A 17,033-nucleotide genomic window follows, 5' to 3' on the forward strand; every position below is an offset into this window, starting at 1 on the left:
AAGTGCACGCATTTTATGGAGAAAAGCTCGTGCCTTTTCGCTTTGCTGATGCAGCTGCTCGCATTTCAAAAGGAATGCACATGTGCGGTTCTAGTTTTAGACGTTTATTTTCCATCAACCAGCAGCCAACAGATTGTCAGAAGACAGCTCAACTACGCAGATATTAAGGAAAAAATCTTACTCGCAGTCAAACAGATCATGAAAAATACCCTACTGGTGATTGAAAATAATCACCCTCGACAAAAGGGGTCTCACTTTGTTTTTGATTAGTTTACGGTTTCGTTCTTTTGTCATGTGATGTATTCTCACCTTCACATATTCTTCAGCGATTTTTTTGCACAAACTATAAATATGGTTGTCAAGTGGGTCAAGGTCAAGGATGTGGTGCTCCAGTTTCTTAAACCACTTTTTCTCTGTGGAGGTTCCCAGGACTTCAAGGATGAGGTGTTTCGATCTTGTCGTCACCATTTTAACAGTATCATATTCTGCCTGTAGCCGTGGAAGCCCCTTTTCAACTGCTTCACAAAGACTAACAACGTCTTGTTCCGGTGAAATAAGTCCACCTCGGCTCTTTTGCCTAATTAAAGGTGGCAGCTCATCCGAATGCAGGGCTGCGATGCACTGTTCACATGTTATCGTTGAACAAACTTTCCGAACAACAAAACCCGCAATGTACGTCACTACAGCACCGACAAAAGCTGACAGGCTTTCTGGGCAGTCAATGCGATGAGTATAGTCATGGTCGTCGGCCTGCAGGATTGATGACATGAGCATATCAGTAAGCATGCTGCTTTCATCTACCAAAGCTCCTGTAGTTGTTGCCTTTAGAATGGAGACGATGTCTTTGGAGCAGTCTCCAGAGCTTGATGAAGCCACTTCTGTCTGGCTCCGCAGCTCCGCATCTTTTGGAAGCCTGTCGGTAATTCCAGGACTATTAATCGTTGCACGCACACACAATTTATCAGTTAATTGGCAGCCATCGGCAACGCAAGTGTAGTGGCTCAATCGAACGTGTTTTCGTTTACATACAGGTGAAATGTGAGGCCGAAACCCTTCTTTAGCCTGTTTGCACATCCGTAGGCAACGCAGGAGGCAACCATAACCAAATCGATGGTGTTTACATGCCCATCACGTCAACTTGCACTGCAAAACAACTCCGGAAAACAAGCGGCGCGATCCGGCGCCAAGCGCGCCTTTTGCCTCTGGTAAGATGGCGGCAGGCGGCTTCGGTCGGAGCGCGCCGCCTCCACTCCAGCAAATTCTGTGTATCCTCCTTGGAATTTACACTGTGCAGCAACTGCGCAGCTCCGTCTTCTTGAAGTTGTTTCCCCGCGGTGTCCTTGTTTCTAGCTACTTTTACTGACAACGTAGGGCGCCTGCGCCGCAGCGGCACTGAGCGTAACATACGGCAATAAGATGCAGCTCTCCAGACTCCCTTCTTTTCGGCCTCGGGAACTCGACGTGTGCAGACTATTCGGCGCGGTGCTCCGCTCTCCGTTAGCGGGGTGTGGCCTCGTGCGAACATTTCCGTTAGTTCCTCCAGTCCAATTTCAGAGTTTCTCCCCTGTCCTAGAGTAGGCGAAGATTCGCTCGTAACCTTGCTAGTGAGTCGGACGACCGCGATTCCTTAGCGTATTTTATTCCTAGTCGGTGTTATTGTTTCGCCAGCAATGAATGCCTTTATATGGTTTTGCTTTATTGGGAGTTAACGCACCAAAGCAACTCAGGCTATGAGGGACGCCGTAGTGTAGGGCTCCGGAAATTTCGACCACCTGGGGTTCTTTAACGTGCACTGACATCGCTCGCTTCGCAGAAGGAGCCTTTTCGATGGCTCAGTGCAATTAGTTGGCGGGACGCGGCGCTAGGTAGGTGGAGTAACTGGAGTGACTCTATAGGATCGGCTGCTTAGGCCGTTCTCTGAAGCTGCATGCGATCGCTCACGGTTTTGTCAGTTTATCCGTGTCCCATGGTAGGTCTCCACCATGCAAGTATTCTCCTCCCTGTAGCCTTGGAGCAGGTGCCAATAATAGGCGGCATCGGAGAGCAGGAAAAGAGTGTAGAATAGTTCCTGGATCGGTTGGGTGAGCAGTATCTGGCTGACATTGAAAATAACAGAGGCGACATAATCTCTTTATCGATCATTGCACGCACGAGGGAGCTGTGCCGTCCGTGCAGCAAGAGCATGATAGGGCGGAGGGAAAGGGGTCTTCCATCTCCTCGCTCGGGCGCGCTAGGAAACTGCGAGCGTGCAGGCTTCAGGCCTCCTCCGACAAGGAGAAGCCTGGCTGTCCGCCATCTAAACGGGCGGCTGGACCTTTTTGGAGGACGCTGTCCATGCCCGGCGCGTGGAGGACCCTGCCGGAGTGCCGGTAAACGGGGCTTGGGCAGGCGCTGCATTGCGGTGCGATGCACCGCCGCTGCGCACCACATCCACGAAATTTGTCTGGCCGTGAATGAGATTGTAGTGTTGGCAAGTGAAAATCACCGTCACACCTCTTAAGAAATTTTTTTTCCTTCGATATGGTCATCTCTTTATCGGTCGGCCGCTATGATGAAGACATGGAGCACTCTCGTGTTTTTTTTTTTCGCTGTTTGCGCATTGCGGTGATTCCTCACACTTCTCAGGAGGCTATTCTTTTAATGCCCATTTTGGGAACATTTAGTGCGCGCGGCAGCTCTGGAAGCCTTGTACGCATTTCAAACGCCGACGGGGTAGGGAAAGTAAGCGCGGACGCGTATTTTTTTTTTCATAACGAATGAGTGATTTTCAATCGGGGCATGGTTGAGAGTGATAATAGCGCGTTACAATAGTACATCTCGTCAACTTTACCTCAAGTTCATAAGAAGGAACCACGCTAAAAAAACCAACTAAAATTGTCATTTATAGAATGTTATATTGAAAACATGAGGGGTCACTTAACTCCACCCTAACGGTATACCGCAATAGGGTGAATGGGTTATTGCCTATATGTGCGGAATTGGTCATTCTGTGCTTTACATCCTTAGATTCCTGGGATTTCTCATTCCACTTCTGGCAGAATGGTGCAGCGGTTAAGCGATGCTCCATTCCCCTGTGATGAAAGATGCTGCACCGGTGAGGCTTGTAAGACCAAGGGTGTCTTTACCGAGCAACCCCTCGAGACCAATCATTAATTTAACTGCCACCTTCTACGGTGGGCAGGTTATGATTCGTCACAAGGTCACACAACCTAGCTGGCCCAGGTGCTACCTAGTTTTCTTCTTTGAAGATTTTTCGTGAATTTTTGACGACGACGAATGACGATTTTTGACGAATGGCCATTGACGACAACGCCGGCTTTTGTGCAACACAGGGCCTTAACGCTGTCGTATTTAAATTTTGCGCTTCAGTTAACGACAGAAAAATTGCGCAATGTTGAAACCAGGCGAACTGAAAAAAACTGCTTAGCTGGTACAGAGGACTGCCATCAACACCACGTATTTGAATTTTATCGGAGCATGTTCTCTTTTCTAATCTTGATCTTTTTTTAACTGAAACGCCCAGTATACGTCACCAGTGAGTCAATACGATGTAAATACCCTCAGCACAATGTCCGCGGTCCCGGCGGGTCTCACCTACATCTTTCTGATTGCAAAACCAGTATGAAGATGAAAGCATAGTTTCAGCAAGGCTACTTACTCCTTTTCCCCCTCTAAACACTCCTGTTTCAGCAATAGGCCACCTGTGTCTTAGCCAACTATCCACGGAGTCGTGCTACACAAGCAATATAGGCAAAACGATATCGAGCTTCTCAGTGCAATTGTGGACTAACTAAATCCACGTTTGTTATTTTCCTTTTTGTCGCAAAAACGTCCCCAATCCTCGCTGTTTTTCGTCGTCTCATTATTATTTCACCTTTCGTTCTTCGTTGTATTAATCCCTCGTCTTTTTTCTCTAGTTTAATGCGTTTGTCGAGTTTCACATGGGCATTCACCGCTTAATTTTCAAGCACCGCTCCCTCGTGCGCATACGCCACATGCCTTAAGGCGTCAAGAACATCGTGTCAAAGAAGAAGAAAGCCCAGAAACGCGAGCGCCTTGGGGGCTCTCATCATCATCATCTCTCAGTACGTACGCACAAGTGTCTCCATATTTAGTACATAACTGCCTTTTCTTCAGGCCTGCTGTGGCGCCCGACGCACCTCTCCACGTGAGTGCACAGATCCAGTGGTGTTTCTTCTTGTGGCACTAAACCGACGACGCTTTTGTTTGCCCTCAGAACGGCTGTTGCTTAATATATGCTTCAATTTCCAACTGGTTCCGGCATCATTCTCATTGTTTTTCTTTTTCCTCCTCTTCCTCGTGCATCAAGGCGATTCCGGCGCCCACTGCGTGCTGTGCTTTACTTCCTTCGCACAATGGAAACATCGAGCCCTGCGCAATCCACCCACATCGAAGACGAGCCACCTGAACCTCCCGTCGTCGCCAGTCCCAGAAGGGAAGGCGTGCTCGACGTGAGTACACTGCATGCGAAATCGTCTGTAAACATTTTACCTGCATGATATTAGTGACTTAACGTATGTAATGTGCATGCGCGATTCAGAAGAATTTCGCAGGTTGAGTTCACTACTGGCACTAATTATTCGGTACGTAGCTAGATAACTCATCTTGTACCGGTGAAAGCTCTTTCCATAAGCATCTCCCGTAACAGCTTTATTACAAGTAAACAGCTCGTGCCACTCTGAGTCATATTGTTTCAGTGAAGTAATTTCCCGATAGATCATACGCTTCTTCTAAATTGTTGCCAGCTTGCCCCTCTTCTTTGCAGACATCTAAGCTAAAATCTTTTGGTCCCTCGCAAATGCACCTTCTGTGCTCTATGTACAGCCTTTGTCAAAAGTTTAGAGCCCAGGGGGTTTGCTTCTAAGCACTATTGTGGCGCTCCTATAGCACTAATGGAAGTCCTACGCATCGGAGGGAGCAGGACCAAAATCTTCTTACCTTCAGGAGATTTGGGACGCTGAGGACGCATTACGAGAAAAGCAATGTGGCCCAGAAGCAAACCCCCTGGGCTCTAAACTTTTGACAAAGGCTGTACATCTCAGCTCTGCTACCTGTGCAAAATTTGAGAGTTGCTCGACATTGTCGCTGAAGGATAATTTTTTTAGAAAGGCAATCTTTCATTCTGGTTCCTCCAAAGCAGTTTTATCAAAGGAAGCAAATTCCTTAAGTGAGTGGTCCTCATTTGAGATCCCTGGTTTTTAATCTAGATTCCAAGGGTTTGTCTTTCTCAACATGGCAGCTTCACTCACTGCACACGGGTCCAACCTGATGCTAACAGCAAACAAACTTCCGTCTCAAGAGACGTAGACAGTACTGACGGCGCGACGTTTGCTGGGGAAATTTTCACTCGCGTATGCCCACTCATGATAGCTTTCTTGGGCTTTCGGCAGCGTAATATTACCGCCTGTTTTTTCTACTACCTAACAATTGGCATACGTTTCAAGCGCGGTACCGTGTTCACTGCAATATTCGATGCCAGTGCAGGCGTTCTTGCGCGGGGCGCCCGAGCGGTTTGCTTTTCTATCAAGCACTGTTTTCAGAAGCATTTGTCTTGTGTACAATACTTCATGAATTATTTTTTCTGCCTTCTTCCCTGCGAGAACTGTGGGAATTTTCAGTATGCCCACGGGTATAAGCAGCACGCGCTAAATTCTCGGGGGAGGAGTCGAAGAAGAGGGAGGCTGATTCGTTGCAGTTCTGGCAAGGTCCAACGGGCCGCATCCCTGCGTCTCAGTTTTGCTTATCCAACCGAACTCTGTTTACCCGTAAGGTTTAGGCGCGTTGTGTTCGATCTGATGTGACTGTAGACATGAGTAGTGATGGTTAGGGGAAAACTGGCAATGTAATCGTTTGCTTGAACGATAAATAGAATGTTGACAGCCACATGCCGCCGGTGGGATGGTACTGGTGTCGTGTGGTTGTCAGAAATAGGGAGCGGCATGCGTTGTACTTTTCACGTCCTTGCGTGCAAGTGTGATGCCCTACGAAAGGAATGAAGGGCCCGCCCTGCTCTGCTCCCCTGCTGCCCCTCTACTCCCAGTGTCGGTGCCTGTTCTTCACTGTGTGCCTCAGCTGCTCCGTTGCCGTCTTTTCCATCGTCGTCGTCTACTTCTATTTCTTTCCCGTGGAAGAAGAAAAGGGTACTCGGGTATGCGGTGACGTCACAGCCTATGGCGAGAGCTACCTCAAAGGTGAGACGCAAATGTGTTGCAATAGCGCCAGTGAACAGAATAGTGCAGGGGGCGCTGCCATTTGTTTCGTACACGCTTATTGTTGCAACTCATGCATTGTTCCGTCTCTGCACACATTTTTCTTGACTAAGTTAGGAACGAAAATTTCAGTAGCGGCTGGATATCCAACAAGGAGGAAGAGTTATCTAAATTATACAAAGTTATTAAGGCTAATCGGCAGTAACGAGCCTCCTTAAGCCACGGCCACCCTGACATCCTCAACTGATTTCCTGAGCACAAAACGTAATTGACGGATTCGCCGCTCGCAGCGCTGGTAGCTGCCAAAGGAGGATGTGCATACAATGCCAACGCTAGGGTTAACGCAGCATCAGCAAAATTTCAGCTCTTTGCTCTGCGCACACCACACTCCTCGTACGATGCTTCGTCGACCCCAGTGCTTACATAGCCATCAGGGATGTGGTTACCGGCACTCGCCAAAGAAAAGCTGCCTGTTGTCATTGTGTGCTTAATGACAATCGTCAGTCGCAATCAGGTTTATCAGGGTGTCTGAGGATAGTCTCGCAAATTAAGAGAAACTGCAGCGGAAAACATCAAGGTAACATAACGTGTACCTGGCATTGCACACCCGACGAAAAAACTTCACTGACGAGTTCCTTAACTCCTGACCCGAATTTTCAGCATAGCTTGATTTTGCGATGTACTAAGCAACGAAATTTGTACGACCGTTAAGCTACCCTTAAAGGGACACTGAGGAGAAATTGAAGTTGGCTTGTATCGACAGAATACCAGCTCCTGATTACAAAAACGCCACTCATACTGACAACAAAGCTCTTGTAACGTAGAAAAGAGCAAGAACCAAAATACAGGTATCGCCGCCACAGGCCAAACTCGCAAGTACAAGCGTCATGACGTCATATAACAAAACAGTGTTGCTGGAACCAATGGTTCTAGCAACGCTAGGACACGAGAAGCACAAATCACTGAGGCGCAGCCAATGCATGCGCAAATCTCCTTGACATCGCCAGATGGCGCCACGTGCCGGGCAGCTACGCGCTCGCCTGAAGCATCGGGACCAATCAGCGCCTGCTCGCCGGCGTTAGGCGGGCTCCCGGTATTCCGCTAGCGGTATCAAGGTACACGGTATGCTAAAGGTGTCTATTTGCGAGAACTTCGTTGACGACTTCGAGAACGAGATCCATAGTAACGCTCGCAAAACGCCGGTGCAAACGTAAGCGAAGCGACTGTAGCGACGGCCGCAATAGCCGATAGATGCCTTCAACGTGCGGCCGGCGGTAGCTTTCTTTTCGGCTGCTGCTAGGCCGCACTGCTGGCAGCCAGAAATCACGGAGTCTGCATCACGTCATGTTTCACGTCACTTAGTCCTCTGTCGTCATAGCCGAATCCCAAGTTTGAATCACAGCGGCGGGAAAAACCTTTTCAACTTTGAATCCAAATTTCTTAGAAATAAATGCATTTTTCGCTGCCGGCCAAGTGGCAACAAAGCCATGACATGCCGAACTATCGGATTTTGCTATAAAAAATATATTAATAGTGATCTCCTCAGTGTCCCTTTAAGTGTACGATGCGAAGCATATGCTCTTTGTCGCACAATGTCTGTGAACTATGGCACAGAACGAAAGTTCCGCATTGATGCAGAGATGCGTGCTGCATTCCTTCTCGGTTGCAGCGTCCTCTATTGCATTTGCTGCACCCTTCGAGAACGCGTTGCAACGTGCCTGTGTCGTTAATAATAAGCCGCGTAAAAATGATTCGGGTCCCGGCACACGAGGTAAATGCGGGAAACGAGAAGGCGAACCGATATGACCGAGCTGTAACAAACCGGGAGGGATCGGGGAGTGTCTCGCAGTCCCGCATCAACGAAACTTTCACTTACCGAGAAATGACCAATCAGCTCCGTGTGGCGCGGAAACTTTACCCTGCATCTCACCCGGACCTTACCAGACAACAGGCCAGAAACCTAGGTAGAGCCTAAACTAGGGACAGTCATGACCCCCATTCTTCTTTGTAAAATTACTACACAGCCCATCATCCTAACTGCTTACATTGCGGTACCATAGCATAGCAACAGACTAACACATCCTATGGTACTGTAAGGAAAATCCACCTCCAAAAGGCCTTTACTGGCTCCCTCCCGGGAGGCCTGCCTTAGGCTCCTGAGGGAGCCTGACAAGAACACGGAAGCCAAGCTTGCGGACTGGGTGAGAAAGGTCGCCCTCCGTTAGGGGCCATTCATCCCACCCCATTGATCTTTTAGATCAATAAAGTTTCTCTAAGCCAATCCAGGCCAATGATGACGTCATGGTCCAACAAGGTTGATTGAGGTGGAAGTATGCGAGAATGACGTGTGAATCTCATTCATATCAATTCTATCAAACCAAATAGCTACCGCTAGTTACTTTAACGTCTTCCAGACGGTGGCGGCCTTTTTTTTTCACTGATGGAACGGTTCCTTTGGCTTGATGCGTTTCGAAAGTGCATGTATTTTGGAGCGCTGTAGCCAATTTTGTCGAGCTACAGCGCCGAGAATAATCGCGTTTTCGAAAGCACAAAAATTGAAAAGGCTCTTACTAACGACCGCCTAAAAATCTATGCTTACAACTAGGCATCTCACTGTACTACTTAAAAAGTTAATTATTAAACATAGTTATCCAGCTTACTGCTTAAAACAATTCACCCGTTTTCTGGTTTCCGCCAAGGCTGGTATTACTGTGCTGAAAAAGCCATATTTTTACATCGAAAACCAATTTTTGAAAATCATCGGAACCTTCGCTGAAACGCCTGTATATGCCCACCGGATGGTGGGCAGGTTGTGTGCCACCCGGTGGGCAGGTCAACAGCCTGCCACAATACCGGCTTGAGACAGGCAGGCAAAGAAACAGACAAATATACAAACTGTAACGGCAAAGACGGACATTCTGTGTAGCGGTGGCATTGCCATCGCTGCGCGTGCTGTGGGCTCGCATTGGCTGAGCACGGACTGTTGCCGCACTGCTCCTGAGGTCTTAGTGCCTTCAATAAACCTCTGTCTTTCAAAACAAACAAACATACGACTGCTAACTCCATCCAATGCCCACTGTAGGGGCTAGCGCACTAATATATTGATAGCGCTACGGTTTTCGCGTGTAAAAAACTTTCGCGTTGTTCTCTGCGGATTTTTTACTCTGGAAGTCGGTTTTGCTCTCTGAAAAAAAAAAACACTTCATTTAAAATGGCTGTGAAGACGATTCCGCGCCTGGCAGTTGCTTAGAACTACTGTAGCGAATCATTTTGAAGCGCAGAAGAAACGGTTGGAAGATGACGAAGGAGGTGATTTAGGCCACGTAGCGAGAGAAGCTACCAGTCAGAACACAAAGCACGAGATTCTGCGCCAATGGCCGGGTGGACGAAGGCGTTGAGAAATGAAGCTGCTCGATGCCACCTCTGCTTCGAAACTCTCTTGGCCCTGAGGTCTGGTGGGAGAGTTTTTTTTTTTCTGCCGGAACCATACAAGCAATAAATTTCGCGAAGTTTAGGACAGATTTGGCTTTGTTGGTTTACGGTCAGTGTTGGCCAGAATTCGCCTTGAGAGGGTGCTGAAACCAACCCTCGCTTAAAAATTCTGCCACTTTGACATATAGTGAGTTAAAGGTTTCTATATTTTGAGCACACAATGCTTTATATCATTTGCAAAAACTAGGTTCGGCTTGATTTCTTCTCTGTTACAGTATTCTTCTATGGTTACATAAATCTGAAATGGATTGGGAATGAACTACGAAAAGGACGAATTCTCCCTTTAATCTTGCTTGCGCAAAAACATGAGCATAAAATCATTCTGTCTGTACTTGCCATGCGTGGCATGGGGCTCAACGTCCCGCAGTTGCATGCGGGGCTGAGAAACGCCTTTTTTGGGGGCCTCGGATTAATTTCCACTACTTTAACTCTTTAACTTCCTCTCAAATCTGCGAGCATACGGGCATCTTAGTGCGTTAGCACGCAGGCCCATGTTAACAGAAAAAGAATTTGTTCTTCTGCTCTTCCGGTTAACCTCGGAAGGTCATGTGACCTTGGTGGCAGGTGCGCCACATGCTTTGTTCTGCTCACAAGGCAACTGACGCCTAAACTCCGCCGACGCCGGATTTTCTGCAGAACAATAGCCGTGGCTGATAATCATGGGTACAACGACTGTAATAAACATTGTGTCATGTATCTACTGTCCTTCATCTGTGCCATGCAAACACATACAACACGCTGAACACAGTTGATATACGTCTTAATAACATATAAATATCAAAAATAACAAAGCATAACCATGATAAACAAAAGCAAATCAAAGATAAACAATGCAAAACAAAGGCCGCAAATTGCTAGACCTAATTCGCATTTGTTCCAATTACGCAAATCGATCGTCATTTTTTGTTTTTTTGCCACCATCGAAACGCGGCCGCCATGGCTGCGCCACCACCACCACCACCACCACTGCGTGTCGCACTTCATGCGAGCGCGCGTTGAATACATTTGACACGTTCATTCTCATCCGGATCCTAGGTCACTTCCATCGCTGAACCGAGGTGAATTTCTTTGACCTTCAATGTAGGATCGTCAGCGCCGTGGTTCTCAATGTCTTGATGCATAGTGGCGAATAGCGCGTCGTGTGACTCGGACCACGAAATCTGGGGGTGCATTTAGATGCACGTAAAGCAAGCCACACTAACCGGGAAGAAATCTTTCGATGGTTTGCGAGTACTGGTAACCAACATCATGTTTCCCACATTCGCAGCGAAGTTCGAGACCTGTCTGGGCGCCTCCATCTGCGAACTGGAGCCCCTTTGCGAAGCGCAGACTACAGTTACCTGCAATTCGAGAGTGCCATGGTTCGGGGGCAGATGCGAGTGCTGCGATTGGTGCCTCCTGCGGACAATGGGTGCGTTTATCCGCCCGCTATGGACCCTCATGCGAGCGGAATTTTCTTCCATGCGCGCCGAATTTGTCGCAACGACATACTATGTTCATGGAGTGTACTAACGAGTGGACTATGTCAATATCAGAGTTTAAAGGACCCCTGTGCAACTAGAGGTTTTGGACTTTTCGGTTTTTGTTTTTTGAAAATTCGCTGGATGAAAATTCGCTGGATTTTTCGGATTTTTTCCGAAGCTCCGATTTTTTCGGCGAATGTCATTTTCCACAAATGAAATAGCGTCATTCCACGCTAAACGTACCAGACTTTGCGCTTGACGGTCCCTGATTTCTTCCAAAAATTTTTGGCTCTGTATTCTACTGCCGAACGCAATTGCTCTCGCCATTTTTGGGAAAAGAGTTTTCGGGTAATCTGCCAGCCCTTTAATTTTTCGAACGAATGCAGAACCAGGCACCAGTAAAAGACTGCACAAAATTTGTCAACACATTCTACGCTGAAACTTTTTTTGAACAGTATAAAAGAATTTCACTTTGGTATCAGCCAAGATAAACTGCCAGCAAGAAAGTTTGCCGTAATTTTTAGGTCTTTAATTTAGCCCAAGCGAAGTACTGCATTTACAAATTCTTTCTGGAAACGTACGCAGAATTAGTGCGAAATATAAAATTCTTAGGCGACTGTGTAAGACATGCACTACTTAGCAAAATATTTGAACTCGAATAGAATAAAACAGGTTAATGAAAACAATAACTTGCGAAAAGGTACAATTTTCGGCGTATACAACACTAAATTTCATAGCGAGGTCAGCCAAAGAGTAATAAAAAATACGGCTCATAGCAAAGCTAATACAGTTGCAATTACATTCAATTTTTGTCGGAGTCTTTCTTGTTTCAGGCGACAAAAAAAAATTTCATCTTGAACGCCATCACCGCCGGTGACTGTTGGCCCGTAATGCAACTGTGCACTACATGGCCCACTCTCATCAGTTACGAAGAAGCAAACCCCTGTCGTTTTGGGCTCTGCTTTCCAGGTGGACCTGAGAGCTGCAGAATCAAGTTGCTTCATTCCTGATGAACCGAACATTCGAATTCAATATCAGTATACGCTCTTGGTCTTATCCTGCGGGAGTGGATACCACGATCGTACGCAGGGCCCGTGTTCGTGTATTCGTATATGAAATCTGGTTGTGTTTTTTGGCTTATATAGCTTACAGCTGGCCCTCGTGGTGTAGACTCACAATCACAAGTCACAATCACAAGATACAATCCGCTGGCTTCTCAGCGGAGCACCAGTCTTAATCCACAAAGCTCGCGCAAAATAAGCGCTCAGTTACAACGCGGTTTTCAAATCTCAGTCCCCCGAGAAGGCGCCACTCGCCACGAGCATCTCGAGCTCGAGAATGACGACCTGGATAAAGACGTCAACTACCAAGCGGCAACCGGCCCGTGTAGAAAGTAACACAGATGCCCGCCCATCAGTAGTGCATATGTTGTGGGACCGCTCCGGCTACCACGAATCAAGGAAAAAACACCACACCACACATGCCACCCCATAGAGTGAATATACTGTGCCAAGTAACGACGCTTGGGCCCGATCAACGCTGCAAGGCAGGCATTGAGCGTAATATGTAATCTCTATGCCCCCCCCCCCCCCACTTCGCCTCCTGTTAAACGGGCCTTCGCGCCAGCCCGCTTTTAGTGAATAATTACTCAGTTACTCAACTCACAGATTGCAATTTATTTTCCGGGGCGCGACTTCTCTGCAGCAATTATTTAAATTTAACAGACACGTGCAGACCACGCGTTTTGTTGTGGCAATAAAACGTGTGTGGGCCAGAGGAAATACAAGAAAATGGTCGACTAACGTCGTGCGGTCCTAATGTCGTATGGGCTTAATCCCACCAGCTGAGTGACCATGACACAGTAACGAGGAGAAGTGTTGTGGTCAAGATTGCGGTCTGGGCACATCAAGAGGTAGCTCTTTGGTAGACACACGCTACGCAACTTCACCATTGAGGAATATAGGCTAGCATGCCTTGAGAGTCGTCACAATAAGCAGCCGTCTCACTAGTTCCGTGCAAATGTATAGCCGTAGCCGCCGACTATTATGTTGTTTCAGGCAGTGGATCTAAATTTATTATCTCATAAAGAAAAAAAAACACAAACCTTTCCGAAGATAACCTATCGACTCATGATGTTCAACGTATTATCTACTTCATATTTACTGGGCCGAAGTTGGTAACTACAGCTAAACCTGCACCATATAGCAAATTTTATTAACATCTTCACCAGAAGGAAGTGCCTCAGAGCCTTACTGCTGTGTACGCTCCACTCGTACAGCAAAATACCTTATCCTGTATTTGGGATAGCGCCTCGACTGCATCTGCTCTATTTGGCGAATAACTGCTGTTACATGGTCCGGCAGCTCGACGAAATTCGTCGGCTCTGGGCGAGAGTATGAAGGGCACAACAGAAGACAAAGCGGAACCTCCAGTGGCGGCATGCGCCAATATCTGTATCATTGCGTCGTATGCCTGAGTCACTTGAAACTGTGCGCGGCCCTGCTCCTGTAAACACAATACGTAGTACGAGTAGCTGCCGGCTGCAGTCAGGCTGTATTAACACAAACGCCTGGACATGTGAGTGTATCGCAGACCACACTTCTTAGCTGCGGCGCTGCAGTGTTGTGCAGTGCAGTGAAAATACAGGACAACAATCACTGGCGGCGATGCCGCTTAGCCAAAACATTTTTCTCGCCTATGACAAAAATGCCTCAAATAAAAATCACTAAGCGTAATTACAATTTTCTTAACTAAGCAATCAGCCGCATTTTTGTATTTTTGCTTGCACCGCAGAACTTCGGCCTGGGTACGCGGCAAACCTAACTTTTCGTAATTTTTGAATTTTTCACGCACTCATTTTGTTCTATTCCATTTGTAACACTTTCACCTAGCAGTAAGTATTTCATGCAGCCTATGCAGCGTTTTATAGTGCTTACGACTGTCGCGTACGTTTTTGAAAATAGTAGTAATGATTCATTTTGTGCTGAACTAAAGAATAAAACAATTATAAATATTGCTTGCTGGAAGCTTATTGATGGCTGATTACAAAGTTGAATGCTTTCCATTGCTCCGGCAAATTTTAAGGGTAGAAATAAAAAACTAAATGTTTCAAATTTTTTGCTGTGACCTAGATAGGCACTGGTCTAGAAAATTAAAAGGGCTGCCACAAGGTGAAAATTTTTTCCCAAGAATAGTCAGGGAAATTACATTCGACAGTTCCAGAAAGAAGCATCAGTTTTAGAGAAGAAATACGCGACGGTCGAGAGCAAACTCGGTTGAATTTGGGTGGAATGAACCAATACTGTCTATTTTTGTTTTTTATTATGGCAGTCTTCTGTTATCAAAATTCGTTGTCTTTCTTGGCGTTTACGTCATTACGCACAATTTTTTCTCAGAAATTATTGCACAGTTGTTACTACATGAACGTTTGCTAATACAAGGCATTGCTATCATCATTAGAAGCAAATGGCAATTAAATGCATCGACCGACAAATAGCGAATGTGGAAGTTTACTTCTAATAACTCGGTAGAGGTATTAACATTAGGTTGTCGCTCTCGGTTGAGCGAGATGGTGGAGCATTACGTGGGCAATGTGTTAATGGCAGCGATGGAAGAGCGGCTCAATTGTCGCAGTAGTCAAAAGATACTTTTACAGGACGCCTACGCATGGTTTCTTGATAGTGCCCTGCATGCACTTGATAAACCGACATCACAGGCTAATGTTTAATGGCTGGCTTCTTGGTTTTGCCTACCGACTAACTGCTATAAGCGAGTGTTGATAGGAAAAAAACTGTGCTTAGCTAGCAGGCGTACACGAGGTGTTGTTTCCCGGTCAAGAGAGGTGTGTAAGAAAGATGAGAAACGCCTCAAATTCCACAACTGCGCATCCTAATAGACGGTATCATCGTTTATGCACGCCCGTGCCTACCCTACACAGCTCATTTTCAGCTTTGACTGAGTGTAGAGCGATCGATGGCTGCTAAAGTAGCTATTAATTCATTGCGAGTCATTCAGTCCGAAAGAGACGAAAGAGGAAAGTAGAGGACACAGAGGAATGCTGACTCGCAACAAATTCTGGAGCGCCAGCACTAGAGCCCTCCATCCCAACCCGTCCACCGGACTCTGATCAAATTGAGAATCATGGCAGATGGCAGTTCAATTAATGATTAGTCTCAAAGGATTGTTCGGAAAGACCAACCTTGGACCTGGGTCACAGAAGCGCCAACGGTGGCAGCACCTGCTATCGCAAGGTCATGGCGCTTCACTTAACCACTGGAATACTGTGCCAGGAGTGGTACGAGGACTCCCAACGATCTACGCGTGTAATATAGAGAATAACCTTCTCCGTAGATATGGGCCTTCAGCCATTAACGCCATAGCGTCGAACCCTTACTTTGGAGCTGAAGTGTAACACGGAGTTTTAGTGCGCTAGAACTGAGGCCGCCACTCAGTGATTTCGCCAATATTTGTCTGAAGTTAAACTAAGCGCAACTAGCCCTAACGCACCTAAATCGCATTTGGCCTAACCAAGTGAAATGTTTGCCCTTTTCGATTGTGAATATATACATTTAGTGCATCCGAGTCATCTCACATTAAAGAACCCAGTGGTTTTCCAGAAGGCCCTTTCAAGACGGCGTTTATCTTTAACAAATAGCCTGCTACGCACTGAATCCCTGTTAAACAGAGGGTTTCCCCCCATTTGGACCCTTAGCCATAATCATGAATTATCAAGAATAAAAAAGCTCTTTATAAACGAGAAATGAAGACGGCTGGATTAGATATTTTGACTGTAACATGTGTTACTGGACTGTAAAGCTATATCCAGATATCAAATAGGACATGATGAGCCATCTGGTAGCTTTGAATTTTATCGGTCTTGAAAGGAAAACTAACACATTAGCAGTAAGGGCGAGGAAGACAAGACTACTGGTTGCATTAAAGGAAAGCGTATAAATTGCACCAGTTGCCACAAACACCGAAGTAATATACCAGATAACATGAAAAGTAGCCTTGAAGAGGAAAAAATAACTGGTCTAGGATTCATTGTAAAAAAATATAAAGTACAAAAATTGATACAGCCGCTTTAATTTACTAGGTTAGGTGGCTGTGGTGGTGTCTGTCCGTCCGTCCGTCCGTCCGTCCGTCCGTCCGTCCGTCCGTCCGTCCGTCCGTCCGTCCGTCCGTCCGTCCGTCCGTCCGTCCGTCTGTCCGTCTGTCTGTCTGTCTGTCTGTCTGTCTGTCTGTCTGTCTGTCTGTCTGTCTGTCTGTCTGTCTGTCTGTCTGTCTGTCTGTCTGTCTGTCTGTCTGTCTGTCTGTCTGTCTGTCTGTCTGTCTGTCTGTCTGTCTGTCTGTCTGTCTGTCTGTCTGTCTGTCTGTCTGTCTGTCTGTCTGTCTGTCTGTCTGTCTGTCTGTCTGTCTGTCTGTCTGTCTGTCTGTCTGTCTGTCTGTCTGTCTGTCTGTCTGTCTGTCTGTCTGTCTGTCTGTCTGTCTGTCTGTCTGTCTGTCTGTCTGTCTGTCTGTCGGCCTGTCGGCCTGTCTGTCTGTCGGCCTGTCCGTCCGTCCGTCCGTCCGTCCGTCCGTCCGTCCATTTGTCTATTTCTAGGCTGGGCATGGAATTACTTCGAATTGTGCCTGAAATGACAATCTGCCCGTTTATGTCGCCGTCCTTGAGTTTGTTGTTGCTTTCCTATGGCAATGAACTCGGTTGCGCCGTGCTGATCCTCCGCTTCGTTCGCTTTCTCTCGCAGCTTGTGTAGACAAAGACCATGACCGAGCAACCTTCCAGTACTGCCAGCTCATCTGCAAGCACATGTGACCTCACCGGAAGTGCGCGGCCTCAGTGAACGCA

The 17,033-nt window shown here is 46.9% G+C and overlaps 2 protein-coding genes across 2 annotated transcripts; one reads left to right on the top strand and one right to left on the bottom strand.

The window, feature by feature from the left end:
* Nucleotides 1-210: 210 nt before the first annotated feature.
* On the bottom strand, nucleotides 211-1,100 carry LOC149356272 (uncharacterized). The gene is made up of 2 exons (XM_089576295.1): nucleotides 1,030-1,100; nucleotides 211-913 (listed from the first exon to the last, which is right to left on the bottom strand). The coding sequence occupies exons 1-2, from the start codon at nucleotides 1,098-1,100 to the stop codon at nucleotides 211-213; spliced, it is 774 nt and encodes a 257-aa protein (XP_089432421.1).
* A 3,276-nt stretch (nucleotides 1,101-4,376) lies between these two features.
* Nucleotides 4,377-17,000, top strand: LOC149356273 (uncharacterized). Its single transcript, XM_089577762.1, has 4 exons — nucleotides 4,377-4,472; nucleotides 6,062-6,212; nucleotides 10,990-11,133; nucleotides 16,933-17,000. The coding sequence occupies exons 1-4, from the start codon at nucleotides 4,377-4,379 to the stop codon at nucleotides 16,998-17,000; spliced, it is 459 nt and encodes a 152-aa protein (XP_089433888.1).
* Nucleotides 17,001-17,033: the final 33 nt, after the last annotated feature.

Source organism: Amblyomma mixtum, chromosome 3 (genome assembly GCF_055824585.1).
Source record: "Amblyomma mixtum isolate Tamu chromosome 3, ASM5582458v1, whole genome shotgun sequence".
In the NCBI taxonomy this organism is placed as follows: Eukaryota; Metazoa; Arthropoda; class Arachnida; order Ixodida; family Ixodidae; genus Amblyomma; species Amblyomma mixtum.

Coding starts and splice junctions, on each gene's coding strand:
- LOC149356272 (XM_089576295.1), bottom strand. CDS start 1,100: ATGGTTGCCTCCTGCGTTGCCTACGGATGTGCAAACAGGCTAAAGAAG. Junction 914..1,029: donor TTCGGCCTCACATTTCACCT/GTATGTAAACGA, acceptor AATTACCGACAG/GCTTCCAAAAGATGCGGAGC.
- LOC149356273 (XM_089577762.1), top strand. CDS start 4,377: ATGGAAACATCGAGCCCTGCGCAATCCACCCACATCGAAGACGAGCCA. Junction 6,213..10,989: donor TGGCGAGAGCTACCTCAAAG/GTGAGACGCAAA, acceptor CCACATTCGCAG/CGAAGTTCGAGACCTGTCTG. Junction 11,134..16,932: donor GTGCCTCCTGCGGACAATGG/GTGCGTTTATCC, acceptor TTTCTCTCGCAG/CTTGTGTAGACAAAGACCAT.